The 16,103-nt window shown below is 43.4% G+C and overlaps 1 protein-coding gene across 2 annotated transcripts in view; it reads right to left on the bottom strand.

Annotated features, from left to right (window-relative positions):
• Positions 1-16,103, bottom strand: part of ano11 (anoctamin 11) — a 54,106-nt gene that overhangs the window by 18,883 nt on the left and 19,120 nt on the right. For both annotated transcript variants that reach the window (XM_080215223.1, XM_080215224.1), the window contains exons 6-13: positions 15,872-15,929; positions 13,211-13,321; positions 12,820-12,985; positions 12,260-12,350; positions 5,016-5,112; positions 3,179-3,322; positions 1,898-2,035; positions 39-137 (exon numbers count right to left, since the gene is read on the bottom strand). In XM_080215223.1, the coding sequence (XP_080071349.1) occupies positions 39-137; positions 1,898-2,035; positions 3,179-3,322; positions 5,016-5,112; positions 12,260-12,350; positions 12,820-12,985; positions 13,211-13,321; positions 15,872-15,929 (904 nt within the window). The remainder of the gene's footprint in view (positions 1-38; positions 138-1,897; positions 2,036-3,178; positions 3,323-5,015; positions 5,113-12,259; positions 12,351-12,819; positions 12,986-13,210; positions 13,322-15,871; positions 15,930-16,103) is intronic.

Raw genomic sequence — 16,103 nt, 5'->3', positions numbered from 1 at the left:
CTGCAGTCAACACCCAGGGTGGGTGATCCTTCTCTTACCTGGGTCATTAGAATAGTGTTGCCTGTGTGGTACATCATAATGCTGATAATCCCACGATACATGATCACAGTCACCAGGAATATCATCACTACGCACAGCTGGACCCGGCAGGAAATACAGGAAACGGGAAGAGTGATAATTGAGGGCAGAATTCGAGGGATAGGCAGAGAAACAACGGTGAGGGCAGTAAAAGATGATATCAAATAAAGGGAATGGAAAATGGAAGAACAAGGCAGAAGGGAAAGCGGTTAGAATAAGAATGAGAAAGTGAACAAGAAGTGAGAGTGGAGAGGAGAAAAGCCAAAAAGGGAGGATTGAAGGGGAGAGTAAAAATAACTATTAATATTTCCTCAAAATTATTAGAAGCATTAAATACAAGACCAATTAACTCACGAAAGCCCAATAACCCTCCAATACTTCCCAATAAACCCAAACATTCCCATCATTCTTCTTAAAACAACACACACCACAATCCTCAGCATCCCTCAATAAACAAGCACAGCCCATTATCCCTCCCTGAAACCGAGAGTGTTCTTTCCCAATCATGGAAAAGTGTCCCATGTCCAGCACCATCTTGGTCAGAATGAGAACCAAACAGGCCAAATTGCTTATCTTTGTAAAGGACCCTGTGTGTTATGCATCAGAAAACATTGCAACTCAATGTCAAGAGCATGCACAGAATAGTAGTGAATTTGTGACCAAAAGACAGAGACAAGTAGTTCAAGTTCTCCCCTATGCATATGTACAATAGCCCCACTTTCCATTTTAACATTCCAAGACTGGTATTATTATATTTGGAGGTGTCAGTGGAGGCATTTACTTCACATACTGATGCTGATGCCACTGTCAACTTTGGTTAACTGAGGTGGCTTTGTTTCCAGCAGTTCTGGGGGAATCCATGTAGGGCGGCAAGATGGCACAGAGGTCAGCACTGCTGCCCCACAGCATCAGGGACCCAGGTTTGTTTCCAGCCTGGAACGTGACTGTCTGTGTGAAATTTGCATGTTCTCTAGGTGTCTGCGTCAGTTTGTTCCAGGTGCTCCAGTTTCTTCCCACAGTTCAAAGATGTGCAGATTAGGTGGATTGGCCATGCTAAATTGGTGCTTATTGTCCAGAGATGTGTAGGTTAGGGGGATTAGCAAGGTAAATGTGTGCGCTTAAGGGAATGGGACAGAGGCCTGGGTAAGACTGTCACAAAGTCAGTGCAGACTCAATGGGCCAAATGGCCTCCTTCTGCATTGTAGGGATTCTATGATTCTATTCAATGACTGTATATAACAATAGTGGAAATATGTATGGCAGTGAGTATGGAACGCCATTATTTTCCTGGCTTGCTAGACTTGTCCATATTTTCACAAGTTTCTGAGCAGTCTTTCACCAGCAATTGAAGAAGGATTGTCGTTAGAAATGAAAGTCCTTAATTCTTGGCAAGGAAATGTCCATGAATTGGGCAGCACAGTGACACAGGGTTAGCACTGCTGCCTCACAGTGCCAGAGACCCAGGTTCAATTCCTGGCTTGGGTCATAGTCTGTGTGGACTTTGCACATTCTCCCCGTGTCTGCATGGGTTTCCTCTGGGTCCTCAGGTTTCCTCTGGGTTCCTCCCACAGTTCAAAGACGTGTGGGTTAGGTGGATTGGCTATGCTAAATTGTCGCTTAGTGTCAGGAGGACTAGCTAGGGTAAAAGTATGGGGTTATGGGAATAGGGCCTGGGTGGGATTGAGGTCGGTGCAGACTTGATGGGCTGAATGGCCTCCTTCTGCACTGTATGATTCAATGAATCCAAGTCTGGAACCCCAGTTTCTAACAGATAGGAGCACTTAAGGTCCATTCTTTTTAATAACACCTATCCCCTCACCATAATTATAATAACCATCGATCCGGTGAAGATTCGGGACAGACGGTCTCTCTCAGGGAAATACGGCTCCTTGACCCCAGTTATTGGATTCTGTTCCATCATCGGTGCCATTGCTGAAAACTCAGGTCTTGGACGTTCCTGCAGGAAAAGAGTTGCTATTACAAAGTAAATCCCTGAAGTCTGGTGCCATCGTCTTTCATTTCACCCTGCTGTTAATCCCACACTACCATTACAGCATACCAACACTGAAAAGAATGGTACAAGGAATGTTAATAGGGATCCAAACCTTGTCATTTAACAGCAAAACTATTCCCACCAAATAGAACAAAGCCAAGCAGCAACTAAACAATGTCATGCACCTACTTTCCAATTATATGAGACAAATGGGGGAAGTGCCTCTAACACCCATCCCTTCTTTCTACACTGGAAGCTGTGGCTCACACAAATTCTCTCCTCCTCACAAAACATAGCTTTTGGATTTAGCTGAATCATTTCCTCTCCTTATAAGATTTATTGTAAATTGTCAAAAACCATAAATGAGGCCATTTTGTCTTCATTGTCTTTTTGGTGTCATTAAGCACCTTCCATTTGGTTGGATGAGACAGGTTCCAAGTACCTGGGGATCAGGTTTACTGTACTTGGAGAGGTTGGTTGGATCATCAGGCGAGATTTTCCTGGAGTCAAGTTCAGGCAGGAAAAGCAGTCTTGGAGCCACTGATAGCAATGGAGGCTGAAGGGGTTGATAATCAGACAAGTTTTTAAAAATCACGTAAGCTGTTAGCTGCTAAAACAGAGAAACAGGGTTTCTGGAATTTTGCGCCAATGGGATTCTCTGGTCCCGTTGAAGTGAAATGAGATTCGGCTGAGCGTCAAATTCTCCAAGCTCACTTGCAGTGGCAGCATGGCATGAACAGCCAGGGAATTCCAGCACAGATGTCTTAACTCTAGGCAGTCCCAGATAACAGTCAAGATCCCCAAAACTCTTAACTGCAAGGGAGGCACATAGTATACATAGGAATTGAATTGAACCACATGCAGCTGCAGTTTGCCTGGTCCACCTTCCTTCCATTGTCAGTTCTACATCATTCAAATCATTTCAGAAGATATGAAAAATTATCTATGATTTTACTATCAGTAGGAATCAGTTGAAATTGTATATGATCTGAAAGTTTAAAGGAGGACAATTAAGCTTTCAAGGATCTGGACCTAACAAAGCAGGACTGAACTGGATTAGGCTTGCATACTGAATCAATAGATACATATTTCTTTATTCTGTCTCACCTCATCCTCCTCAAAGTTCATGCAATCCCAGTAATATGCCAGAGTGGCATTCTTCCGCCTCCAGTACTCCAGGAAGGTCACTGCCCAGAAGGACATGAAGATACTGAAGAAGACTGTACCAGAATGGTCAAAGAGGTAACCCAGCTGCAGAGAACAAATGTGATGAGACAATAAAATACAACTCAGAGTTATGCTAATTCTCATTGAGAGTGTAAATCTTTAAGAAATGGGCCTCATGATTAATACTGGGCTCTGTTACATTAATTAAGATTGGGGTTATAGCTACGAGAAGAGGTTGAGCAGCTGGGGCTCTTTTCGCCAGAGAAGAGTGAGGGATGGTATAATAGAGGTCTTTAAGATTACAGATTGTTTACACATGTGGGTGTATCCAGCATTATAAATATAAGATGGTCACTAGTAACATCAATTAGAAAGTCAGGAAAAACCTCTTTAGCCAAAAAGTTAAAGTTTATTTACTAGTCACAAGTAGACTTACATTCACACTGCAATGAAGTCACTATGAAAATCCCCTAGTCGCCACACTCCAGCACCTGTTCAGATACACCGAGGGAGAATTTAGCATGGCCAATGCACCTAACCAGCACATCTTTGGAGTGTGGGAAGAAACCAGAGCACATGGAGGAAACCCACACAGATAAGGGGAGAACGTGCAGACTCCACACAGACAGTGACCCAAGCCAGGAATTGAACACAAGTCCCTGGGGCTGTGAGGCAGCAGTGCTAACCACTGTGCACCTAATGTAGTGGAACTCACTACCATAGGAAATAGCTGAGGTAAAAGGCATAGATGCATTTAAAGGCAGCCATGATGCTGGCATTAAAGGGAAGCCAGAGGTGCGCATGAAGTAGAAAGGAAGTGATGTTGTTAGGATGAAATGAAGTAGAGTGGAAGGAAGCTCAAGGAGAACATAAACTCTGGTGAAGACCTGTTGGGCCATACGATCTCATTCTGAACAGTGATTTCTATGTAAAACCAATGTAATAATGGGTATGAAGAACTGTCAATGTTTAGTGAGTTCACAATCTACACTGATGAAATAAAGGGCAGTATTCAGTGAACGTTCAGACTTTCTTTCCCATCATCTCCTTGGTTGGAGTGAGAGAGAACACCAGTGGCAGGTAATAAGCCTGGCAAGTGAATACATTCCTGTTGTGAGGGGGAATCTGTGCTGTTTCACAGATAGGGTAGCCCCAAGCAATTTATATGAGTTTGGTCATAGATCAACCATGATCTCACTGAATGGTGGAACAGGTTCAAGGGCTAAATGGCCTATTCATGTTTCTACATGGCAGGCAAGTTATTCTTTATTTATCACCAGACTGTCCTCAGGCAACAAACCAGCATTTTGTGATATCCTTACAATGCAGATACTTCTTGGATACAAGACAGGAAAAGCACTGGGACCAACACAACACAATAAAATACTAAAGGTGTTGGAGACAAAAGATTCTTGTATAGAGTTGATCTAATGATGTTGGTGTAGTGTGAGCTATCATGACGAGGAATTTATTGAAGCAAAGATAAACTATATACAAACAAGCTGAATGTAGATTTAGTTCCACTGACTTCCGGTCTCACATTGGAGGTTCCATCCTACCAGGAAATGTGCCCTAACACCCAATCAGTGCCAATTCGTGTGTTTCCTTCAGATATGCCCCTGGAGGGTCCTGTGACCCATGAACATCCGTCCCTTAAAAGGGGCCACACTGCCACAGATGGTACAAAAGCAAGTAATTGCACAACCATGGGCACCAATATATAAACATATCCATACAAATAAATACAAATAATAACCACAAGTTTTAACAGACTTACTTTAGCCATGGAACAGATCTCGGAAATATTCCAGGTGTCACAGGTATCACAGAGAGGACACATGTTGTAATGGTTGCTGACATTACAAATCTCTTTCCTACAATAAGTAAAATACATAATCAATCCACAGGTCTGTGTGCACAGTCTCTCTATCACACAGCATGATATTCTGTACAGTTCTTAATGGATTCAGAACTGGCTTGATCATAGAAGACAGAGGGTGGAACAGTGTTTTTCTGAATGGAGGTCTAACTAGTGGTATTCTGCAGGCATCCATGCTGGGATGTCTGCTGTTTGTAATATATATAAATGACTTGGAAGAAAACATAGATAGGTGGGTTAGCAAGTTTGCGGATGATACTAAGATCGATAGAGTTGCGGATAGTGATGAAGATTGTCAGAGAATACAGCAGGATATAGATAGGCTGAAAAAAATGGGTGGAGAAATGACAGATGGAATTTAATCCAGACAAATGTGCGCTGATGCATTTTGGTAGATCCAGTTCATGTGGGAGCTATAAAATAAATGGTAGAACAATCAGTAGCATAGAGGCACAGAGAGATCTGGGAGTGCAGGTCCACAGACCCTTAAAAGTGGCAGCATAGATGGAAAAGGTGGTGAAGAAAACATAGCATGCTTACTTTCACTAGATGGGGCATCAAGTATAAAAGTTGGCAAATTATGTTACAGTTATGTGAAACGTTGGTTAGACCACATTTGGAATACTGTGTCCAATTCAGGTCACCATGCTACCAGAAGGACATTGAGGATTTGGAGAGAGTACAGAAAGGATTTATCAGGATGTTGCCTGGTGTGAAGGAGAGATTGAATAAACTGGAAGTGTTCTCCCTGAAAAGACAGAGACTGAGAGGTGACCTGATAGAAGTTTAAAAAATTATGAGAGGTATAAATAAGGTGAACAGTTGGAAGCTTTTTCCCAGGCAGAAATAACAATCACAAGGGGGCACAAGTTCAAGATAAGGGGGGAAAGCTTCAGTGGAGATGTGTGGGGGAAGTTTTTTTTTTACACAGAGGGTGGTGGGGGCCTGGAATACACTGCCAAGTGAGGCGGTTGAGGCAGTCACGTTAGCCACATTTAAGACTCATCTTGATAGCATATGAACAAACGGGGAATAGAGGAATATAAGTTGTTCTGGATAGGACAATGTGATCGGCGCAGGCTTGAAGGCCCGAAGGGCTGTACTATTTATTGTTCTAACAAAGGTTGACAATTGGTGACATGGACTGAATGCTTTCTCTTTCTTGTAATATGGTTTTCTCCCCCACAAAGTTTTCTTGCAACTTTTGCTGAGATAATGAATCAACCTGGGATATAGCTTTCACAGCAGCCACTCTTGGGTACTTCACTGAAATGGCCAATCGATGAGCACAAGATTAAATAAATAGAGTAGGTTACAAGGCCATGGTGGCCATTCACCCCCTTCAAAACCTATCCTCACCTGATATATATACACTTACACACACAATCACAACTGGGACTGCCAGATAAAGATCAGGGGCAGGGACTGGGTCTGATATTCATCACCCCAGAAGCTTTGAAGGCAATTATGGTGTTTTGTTTTATTTAATGGGGGATTAGCTTTTAAATACATTCCTGGGATGTGGTTGTGGGCCAGCATTTACTGCTCATTCCTAATTGCCTTTGAATTGAGTGGCTTGCTGGGCCGGTTCAGAAAGCACTTAAGAGTCAGCCACATTGTTGTGGGCCTGGAGTCACATGTCTGAAAAGGTAAGGATAGCAGATTTCCTTCCTTAAAGGACATAAGTGAACCAGATGCCTTTTTTGGACAATCAACAATGGTTTCATGGCCATCAACAGACTTTTAATTGCAAGTGTTGATGGTGGGATTTGAATCTGGGTCTCCGGAGCATTATCCTGAGTCTCTAGATTACAAGACCATTATGCACCGCCTCACAGCCAATTTAGCACAAATTGGGAGGCACAACCTAGGCCTTCCTGGTATGTTTGAATTGGCTGTATTCTGAACAGTGCACTTGTCCACTGACTTATCCAGCATAGCTTTCTTACAAAGAACAAAAACAGCCCGGGAAACAGGCTCTTCGGCCCAACGAGCCCACGCCGCCATTTTAACATTACCCGTCCCCCCTCCACCCATGACCCTTATCTATGCTTATGGCATTCCACATTGAGGGAAACTAATTTAGGGACAATTTATTACCTCCAATCAGCTTAATAGCACATTTTTGGGGTGTGGAAGGAAACCAGAGCACCCGGAGAAAACCCACGCAAGCATGGGGAGAATGCACAAACTCCCACAGACACTGGCCCAAATCCATGTGTCTGCACAGCAAACAGTGATAGTCACTGAGCTGTCGTGTTGCCCAGCATCTGGTCCAGTTTAAGCACACACTAACGACATGAAGCACTAGGCTATTCTCGAACATCCAAGAGCAGCCCTAGTACAACCCATCGCGTGTGTGCCCCTCGTTGGACAACAAGGCGGACCGACTTAAAACCTGTGAATTAAAAGAGAAAAACATTAGTATCATTCCACATCCTTTTACATTACCAGGGACATCCCAATGCTAATGAACCTTATTTAAAACAATCTCCTATTATATCCTCCCATCTCCAACCCATTCATGTGCCTAAGTTACTCTTAAACAACTCCAGCATGCCTGCCTCCACCACCTTGCTTGGCAGAGCATTCCATACTCCCACCACCCTCTGTGAGAAAAACCTCCTTCTAATATCCGTGTTATACCTCTCCCCCCTCACCCTAAGCCCGTGGCCCCTCGTACTGTGTGTCTCTAACATAGGAAATAGCTTACCTCTGTTTACTCTATCTATGCCCTTCATAATCTTATATACCTCTATTAGATCCCCCCTCAGTCGCCGTCTTTCAAGGGAAAACAGCCCCAATTTGCTCAATCTTTCCTCTTAACCCAGTCCTTCCGTACCAGGCAATATCCTGGTAACCCTCCTCTGCACTCTCTCCAGAGTCTCCACGTCCTTCTGGTAGTAAGGCGACCAGAACTGGACACAGTACTCCAAATGCGGCCTAACCAACGTTCTATACAACTGCAACATTAGACTCCAGCTCTTATACTCTATACTCCTTCCTATAAAGGCTAACATACCATAAGCTTTCTTCACAACCTTCTCCACTTGTACTTCAAAGACTTGTGCACTTGCACCCCCAGGTCCCGCTGCGTTTCTACACTCTTTATAGGTTTACCCTTTATCATATAACTCCCCTCTACATTATTCTGGCCAAAATGCATCACCTCACATTTATCTGGATTAAACTCCATTTGCCATATATCTGCCCAATATACCAGCCTATCAATATCCCGTTGTATTGCCAGACACTGCTCCTCACTGCCCGCCAATCCAGCCATCTTAGTGTCATCTGCAAATTTGCTGATCACACCACTTACTCCCTCTTCCAAGTCATTTATATACACTACAAAGAGAAGAGGTCCCAGTACTGAGCCCTGCGGCACACCACTAGTAAAAAGTCTGACAACACCAGGTTTAAGTCCAACCGATTTATTTGATATAAATCGGTTGACTTAAACCTGGTGTTGTCAGACTTTTTACTGTGTTTACCCCAGTCCAACGCCGGCATATCCACATCATGCACACCACTAGTGACAGACCTCCAGCTAGAAAAGGACCCTTCCACTACTACTCTCTGTCTCCTCTTAGCAAGCCAGTTCTCAACCCATCTAGATACCTGGCCTTGTATCCCATGAGCCTTAATCTTTGCAACCAACTTACCATGAGGGACTTTGTCAAACGCCTTACTGAAATCCATATAGACGACATCAACGGCTCATCCTTCGTCGACCGTTTTTGTCACCTCCTCAAAAAATTCTACCAGATTCGTAAGCAAGACTTCCCCTTTACAAAGCCATGCTGCGTATCCCTAATCAGATCGCAACGTTCTAAGTGCTCATACATCCTATCCCTAAGAATCCTCTCCATCAACTTGCCTACCACTGATGTCAAACTCACCGGCCTATAGTTACCAGGGTTATCCCTCCTACCCTTTTTAAACAACAGTACCACGTTCGCTATCCTCCAGTCCTCTGGGACCTCACCTGTGTCCAAAGAAAAGACAAAGATTTGCGTCAGAGGCCCAGCAATTTCATCTCTCGCCTCCCTAAGCAGCCTAGGATAACTGCCATCGGGCCCCGGAGATTTATCAGTTTTAATGCTACCTAAAAGCCTTAACGCTTCTTCCCTCGTAATGGATAGTTCCTTCAATTGGTCTAAAGCTCCCTCAAAGACTGTACCAGACATCAGGCCCCTCTCCTTCGTGAATATCGACGCAAAGTATTCATTCAGGATCTCCCCCATTCCCTCGGACTCTAAGCACAATTCCCCTCCTCTGTCCCTGAGAGGACCGATTTTTCCCCTAGCCACCCTTTTGTTCCTAACATAGGAGTAAAACGCCTTTGGATTTTCCTTAATCCTACCTGCCAAAGCCATTTCATGCCCCCTTTTTGCCCTCCTAACTCCCCTTTTGAGATCCCTCCTACTCTCTCTGTATTCCTCCAATGCTCTCTCCGTTCCCAGTTGCTTAGACCTAACATACACCTCTCGTTTCTTCCTGACCAAGTCCTCAATATCTCTAGTAATCCACGGCTCTCTAATCCTACCTTTCCCATCCTTCCTCTTAACCTGCACATGCCTTTCCTGCACCCATTTCAGTTTTCCCTTGAAAGACTCCCACATGCCTAACGTGGACTTGCCCTACAATAGCTTATCCCAGTCTGTATCCCTAAGCTCCTGCCTAATCCGACTGTATCTAGCCTTCCCCCAATTTAGCACCCTCCCCTTAGGACAGCACTCGTCTTTTTCCATTAGTATCCTAAAGTAGACAGAGTTGTGGTCACTATTAGCCACACGTTCACCTACTGCAACCTCAACCACCTGACCCGGCTCATTGCCCAGAACTAAATCCAGTACAGCCCCCTCTCTAGTCGGGCTATCTACATACTGCTCCAAGGACCCTTCCAATACACATCTTACGAATTCCTCCTCATCCAAACCCTCAGCTCTAGGCACTTTCCAATCCACTCCAGGGAGATTAAAATCTCCCACTACAACAACCCTGTTCTTCCTACACTTATCCAAAATGTCCCTACATATACCCTCTTCTACTTGCCCAACATTGTGCCAACATTTTCAACATTTGATAATTCAGCGTACCAGAATCTTGCCTCTGAGAAATCTGGTGTTATCATGTTTGCCCATTTTACAAGTCAATTTGTCCTGCTTTCCAATTCTCAACGGCAAATGCTGGCTGTACTACTACTCAGTGGAGCTTTCTATCAATTAGTTAATTAATAACAACATTTCTTCTTCTTCTTTTGATAGAATCCTCCATTATTGAAAGGTGGCCAAACCACAGCATATGCTCTGGCTTTCTTACAGGACAGAGTGGGGAGGCAGGCCCCACCTCTACCTCAACTGGAACAGGGTTAAACCCCACATGGTTTCCGTTACTCTGAACCACATGCTAGCTGGCTAACCAACTGATTTAATCAGTCCTCCCCCTACAAACAACATTTACCACATCTAATAATCTGGACGGCATAGCGGTTAGCACTGCTGCCTCACAGCGCCAGGGACCCAGGTTCAATTCCAACCTTGGGTAACTGCCTGTGTGGAGTCTGATGTTCTCCCCGTGTCTGCGTGAATTTCCTCCAGGTGCTCTGGATTCCTCCCACATTGCACAGACGTGCAGGTTAGGTTGATTGGCAAAGCTAAATTGACCCTAGTGTCAGGGGGTTAGCGGGGTAAGTTAGGGTTGCAGGAATAGGGCCTGGGGGTCAATTGTGCTTGGTACAGACATGATGGGCCGAATGGCCTCCTTCTTTACTGTAGGAATTCTACGATAATACCATAATTCACTACAACCTCCTTGATCTCATGAGAATGCATTTAAAGTCATTTTTCACCAAAACTTTCTGAAAGCATTCATATGCAAAATCCATCATCCATCCAATCAAATCGCACACTCAGGGTATTTTAATGAATTTCTTATGGGGACCTGCCTTTATTCTCACTGGCAGGTAATTAGCCATAATTCACAAAGTACCATAGGCATCTGTCTACATTAAAGAGAGATAATTGATTATAAAGTTTAAGGATCAACACATCACAATTAAGCTTGGGACACAGAGGGAGGCTTCCACCAACTACCACCATAGGTCAGTATGGGGATCAAATCTTTGCTGTTTGTGTCGTTCTGCACCTCACTCTAGCTATCTAGCCAATAGGGCTAACCCACCCAGCACTTCAAGCAGAATCAACTCTACTATTTATCTAATTAAAGATGTTAAGTTGTAATTTACAAAGCCTTGCCTTTGATTTTTAGAGTTTGTGATAATTTTGTGATCTCCCGCTGCCTTCACATTTTAAATCTCTGTCTCCACCACCTCTAATTCACATTTCCGCTAGTCTCTCAAATGCAGTTATGTCACTGCTCCATCTGCTGTGACTCAATTATCATCATTTTCATGAATCCACATGGCTCCCCAAAGACTCTGTATGACATATTAAGAAAAGCACTGAAATTCTTTATTATAGAATCCCTACAGAGCAGGGTGAGGCCATTCAGCCCATCAACAACAATCCCACCCAGACCCTCTCCCTGTAACCCCATGTATTTGCCCTGCTAATCCCCCTGACACTAAGGGACAATTTACCATGGCCAATCCACCTAATCTGCGCATCGTTGGATTGTGGGAGGAAACTGGAGCACCTGGTGGAAACCCATGCAGACACAGGGAGAACATGCAAACTTCACACAGACAGACAGTCACCCAAGGCCAGAATTGAACCTGGGTCCTTGGTGCTGTGAGGCAGCAGGGCTAACCGCTATGCCACTATGCTGCCAATCACAGAAATGATTGTGAAAACAATCATTCAAAAATTCCCATAGCCTGTCAGCCTCCTAACTACCTTAGTACAGTATTGTGTATTACTGGGGTACTACATTTTCCTTCACGCTTAATGTGCTGTCAACACATTCAAAAATCCAGATGTTTTAAACCTCGGATATCGTGGGTTAATTCAAGGCTCCAGTTGCTCCACAGCCCAAGTAGATGGTAAACTATATTATATCAGCGTTCACTTAAAATCAGTGCTTGTAAGAGTTGTGCTTTTCAGTAAATGTGAGGCTGTTTTATCTGGTAACTATATAGACTTTGGTAGTTGTGCAGTTGCTGCAATTCATTGACTTACGCTGGCATGTTCGAATTCATTGTCATCAGTCCAGAGATGAAAACAAAAGTGCCAACTAGAGCAGCAGGGAGAAGCCAAGCAGTGTAAAAACCTGCAGAGAAAGAGGTAAAAGGAGCCATGTACATATTTAAATGTGGCAAATTCCCCAAGTGCTCCCTTCGTTATTTTATGTCAAAACGTAGTGAGGTGTTAATGACCAACGTAATCAAAGGAAATCCACCCATTTACCATTTTCCCCAGAGTTTCACCAAAGGTCATCTACCAATCTGCCCCCAGCTACACAACACCTCTCTCCGTCCAGTTACCAAAATCCACAATGAGGCCTTGGATAACGTGAACCACTTTCCAACCTTGCGAGCCTACTGTCAGCAAGGGCAGACATCGACAGTGAGGATCACCACATCTCAAGTGAGGGGCAAGGTTGAGAAGGTGGGCCTTTGTGAATAACCTCCACCATTACAGGAATTGAACCCACATTGATGGCGTCACTCTGCATCACGAACCAGTCGTCCAGCCAACTGAGTCCCATGCTACAAGAAACCATAGAATAAAGAACTCACCCAGCCAAGCAAAGTAAATGGCAATCTTTTCTCCAAAGTATTCTCGAATGTGATCAAGCGGTTGATATTTATGCCATTTGGACCAACAGGCCCAGTACTTATACAAAATTTGTCTTGGATTCAGATTTTCTGGAGGTACATCGTACTCTGGTAATTCATATGGACCCTACAGACAGCACAAGATATACCAACACATAAGTGCAAGATTATCAACAGATCCAACACACAATGACATAATGGGCATCAGTACATAGGGTGACAGAGAGAGAAATTACCAGCTGTGGAAGAAATGACCAGAGTTAGATCCAGTCTGCAGCTGGTGACTACTACATTCCATAGTCCCCTATCTGTCACAGAAAATAAATATTTTCTTTATCCCTGTAAATCTTACCTCGTGGAGTGGGAAGGCAGAAGAAAAAACTTTTTCATTTAGCAAGCGATCAATCCCAATTTCTGCTCTTTGCCTTTTCCCGTACACAGTTGCGGCTAGAATTTCATATATCTGAAACATAGCAAGGTCCAGTCACTCACTAAACATACATTCACATTACAGCCCACACTAATTCTCCTACTCAATGTCCCACCGACATTTCAATGAAGCCTTCTCAAATATTCCCACCAAATATCCACAGTCATGATTTTCAAGTTTGCAGACGACACCATCGTAGTGGGTTGGATCTCAAACAATAACGAGACAGAGTACAGAAATGAGAGAGAGAATCTGGTGAACTAGTGCAGCGACAATAATCTCTCCCTCAATGTCAACAAAATGAAGGCGATTGTCATCAACTTCAGGAAGCATAGATAAAATGCTCCTGGCTACACCAACGGAGATGAAGCAGAAAGGGTCGAAAGCTCCAAGTTTTTAGGTGTCCAGATCACCAATAACCTGGCCTGGTTCCCCCCCCATGCTGGTTAAGAAAGCCCACCAACGCCTCTATTTTCTCAGAGCCTCTATTTTTTCAGAAGACTAAGGAAATTTGGCACGTCAGCTACAACTCTCACCAACTTTTACAGATTCACCACTTTCTGGTTGTATCACAGCTTGTTATGGCTCCTGATCTGCCCAAGACTGCAAGAAATTACAAAAGTTTGTGAAGGTAGCCCAATCTATCACGCTAACCAGCCTCCCATCCATTGAATCTGTCTACATTTCTTGCGGCCTTGGCAAGGCAGCCAGCGTAATTAAGGACCCCACACACCCCGGACATCCTCTCTTCCACCTTCTTCCTTAGGAAAATGATACAAAAGTCTGAGGTCACGTACCAACTGACTCAAGAACAGCTTCTTCCCTGCTGCCATCAGACTTTTGAAAGGACCTACCTCACATTAAGTTGATTTTTCTCTACACCCTAGCTGTAACACTACATTCTGCACCCTCTCCTTTCCTTCTCTATGAACAGTATACTTTGTATAGCATGCAAGAAACAATACTTTTCACTGTATTCTAATACGTGAAAATAGTAAATCAAATTAAATCCCTTCCTAACGTTCCACCCAACCATAAACAACTCCATCCTACTGAAGACCCCGTTCAACACTCCCAAAAGACATTCTACCCAAGAGTACCACTTCATCCCAACCCCAAACAACTATTTAATACTAATACACACATTACATCCACCCAATGCCAAAAACCTGCAGCGAATCATCACATTTCCCATCCGCTCAATATCTGAGCATTCCCTTTCACATCAACTCACTGTTCAATTCAAATCCCGAATCCTCCTTATCTGCACACTTCAATCTCTCACTCTCCTATATCAGCTCCTCCAATCAACTCAGTAATGCACTGCCAGTTAACACCCATGATCTGGTCTCCACTGTTAGTCCTACTTATCCTTAAGTTATTCTGTCCTGAGCTGAAACAAACTTCGCACAGAATACAGTGGCTTCATGTGCTTGTTCACATGCTGTATAGACAAAAAAAATGTTTCCTAGGCCTAGAACAAAAGGCCTAGGGGTTCACCTTTTTTAATGGATCAATGTTACCTACATATTTTCTCACAATCCATCAGTTCTGTCTCTCTCTACAGATCTAACTCTCGCTGGCAAATTATTACACAACTCAACATCCTTGCGCAAGTTGCAGAATGTCAGACTCCACATCCAATATAGGCTGTTATAGAAGTACAGAGGAAAGTAACAGACAATTCTAGGATTTACCTTATATGGAGTTTGTACAAGTTAAGAATGAGAACAGAAACATCAGAGGCACACAGAAGCTCAGTCAGTGTCTATGAAAGAAAGACGGTGTTTGTCTTGCTTTGGACTGGAAATTCCTTCAGACCCATTGCTGGGTCTGAAGTGGGCTTACACGTGGAACCCACAATCCAGTCAAGTCTGGCCTGAAATTAAGTCTCTATCCTTGTTAATATTATTTGTGCAAGCTGCCTCAATCCTGGGCATTGTAAGGAAAGGACAGAGGTGGTATATGAATGGAGGCTGGGAGTACTGGGGAATTGGGGCACCACTTTCGTTCTTCCTAGTCCAGCAATAATGATTACAAAAGAAAAAATTACCAGTCACTAAAGAATCTCAATTGGAGAAAGCTCAGCTCATTGCTGTCCAATTTTGGCATGGGATAGAAATGTTGAGTTGGCCACAATGAAAAGGGCAAACAAAGGCACATCGGGAAAAGAACTCAAATAAATAAGTGCTCGAGGCAGGTGAATACAGATGGCTTCATGAGACAATTGATACCTTTCTAGATAGAAAAGGATAGATAGACAGATGTGGTAAAAAGGTAGAATTCATCTGTTAAATGAAAAGAGCAAACAAAGGTGCACCAGGAAAAGAACTCAAATAAATAAGTGCCCAAGGCAGGTGAATACAGATGGCTTCAAGAGACAATTAATACCTTTCTAGATAGAAAAGGATAGATAGACAGGTGTGGTTAAAAAGGTAGAATTCATCTGTTAAATTATTGGGGCTACTGGCCTTGTCAGAGTCCTAAAAATGTTTGTGTTATCAAAACACACATGCACGCACATGAGCACACACACTTGTGTCATTGCATATTAACATTCACATATTGTTAAACAAGACTTACAATCTGATGCCGCTGTGTATTAGTAAAGTATGTGTCATGATCATTGCTTCCCAAAAACCTATAACAACAAATAGAAAAGGTCATTTTTGTCTTGAAGTGCTACATGTGAGCAAAGTCGGAACAAGAACATTGAAGCCACCAATTCAAATTGACTTTCCTATCTTGTAGATGTGGGGGAAAGTGGTGGAAAACGGGACTTTGGTGATTACTGTAAAGAAGTGTACCGACAACT

The sequence above is a fragment of the Carcharhinus amblyrhynchos genome, chromosome 30, assembly GCF_965287045.1.
Source record: "Carcharhinus amblyrhynchos chromosome 30, sCarAmb.v2.hapA, whole genome shotgun sequence".
NCBI lineage: Eukaryota > Metazoa > Chordata > Chondrichthyes > Carcharhiniformes > Carcharhinidae > Carcharhinus > Carcharhinus amblyrhynchos.
Note: the sequence above shows the minus strand (reverse complement) of the source record. Positions and strands in the feature narration are given on the sequence as shown.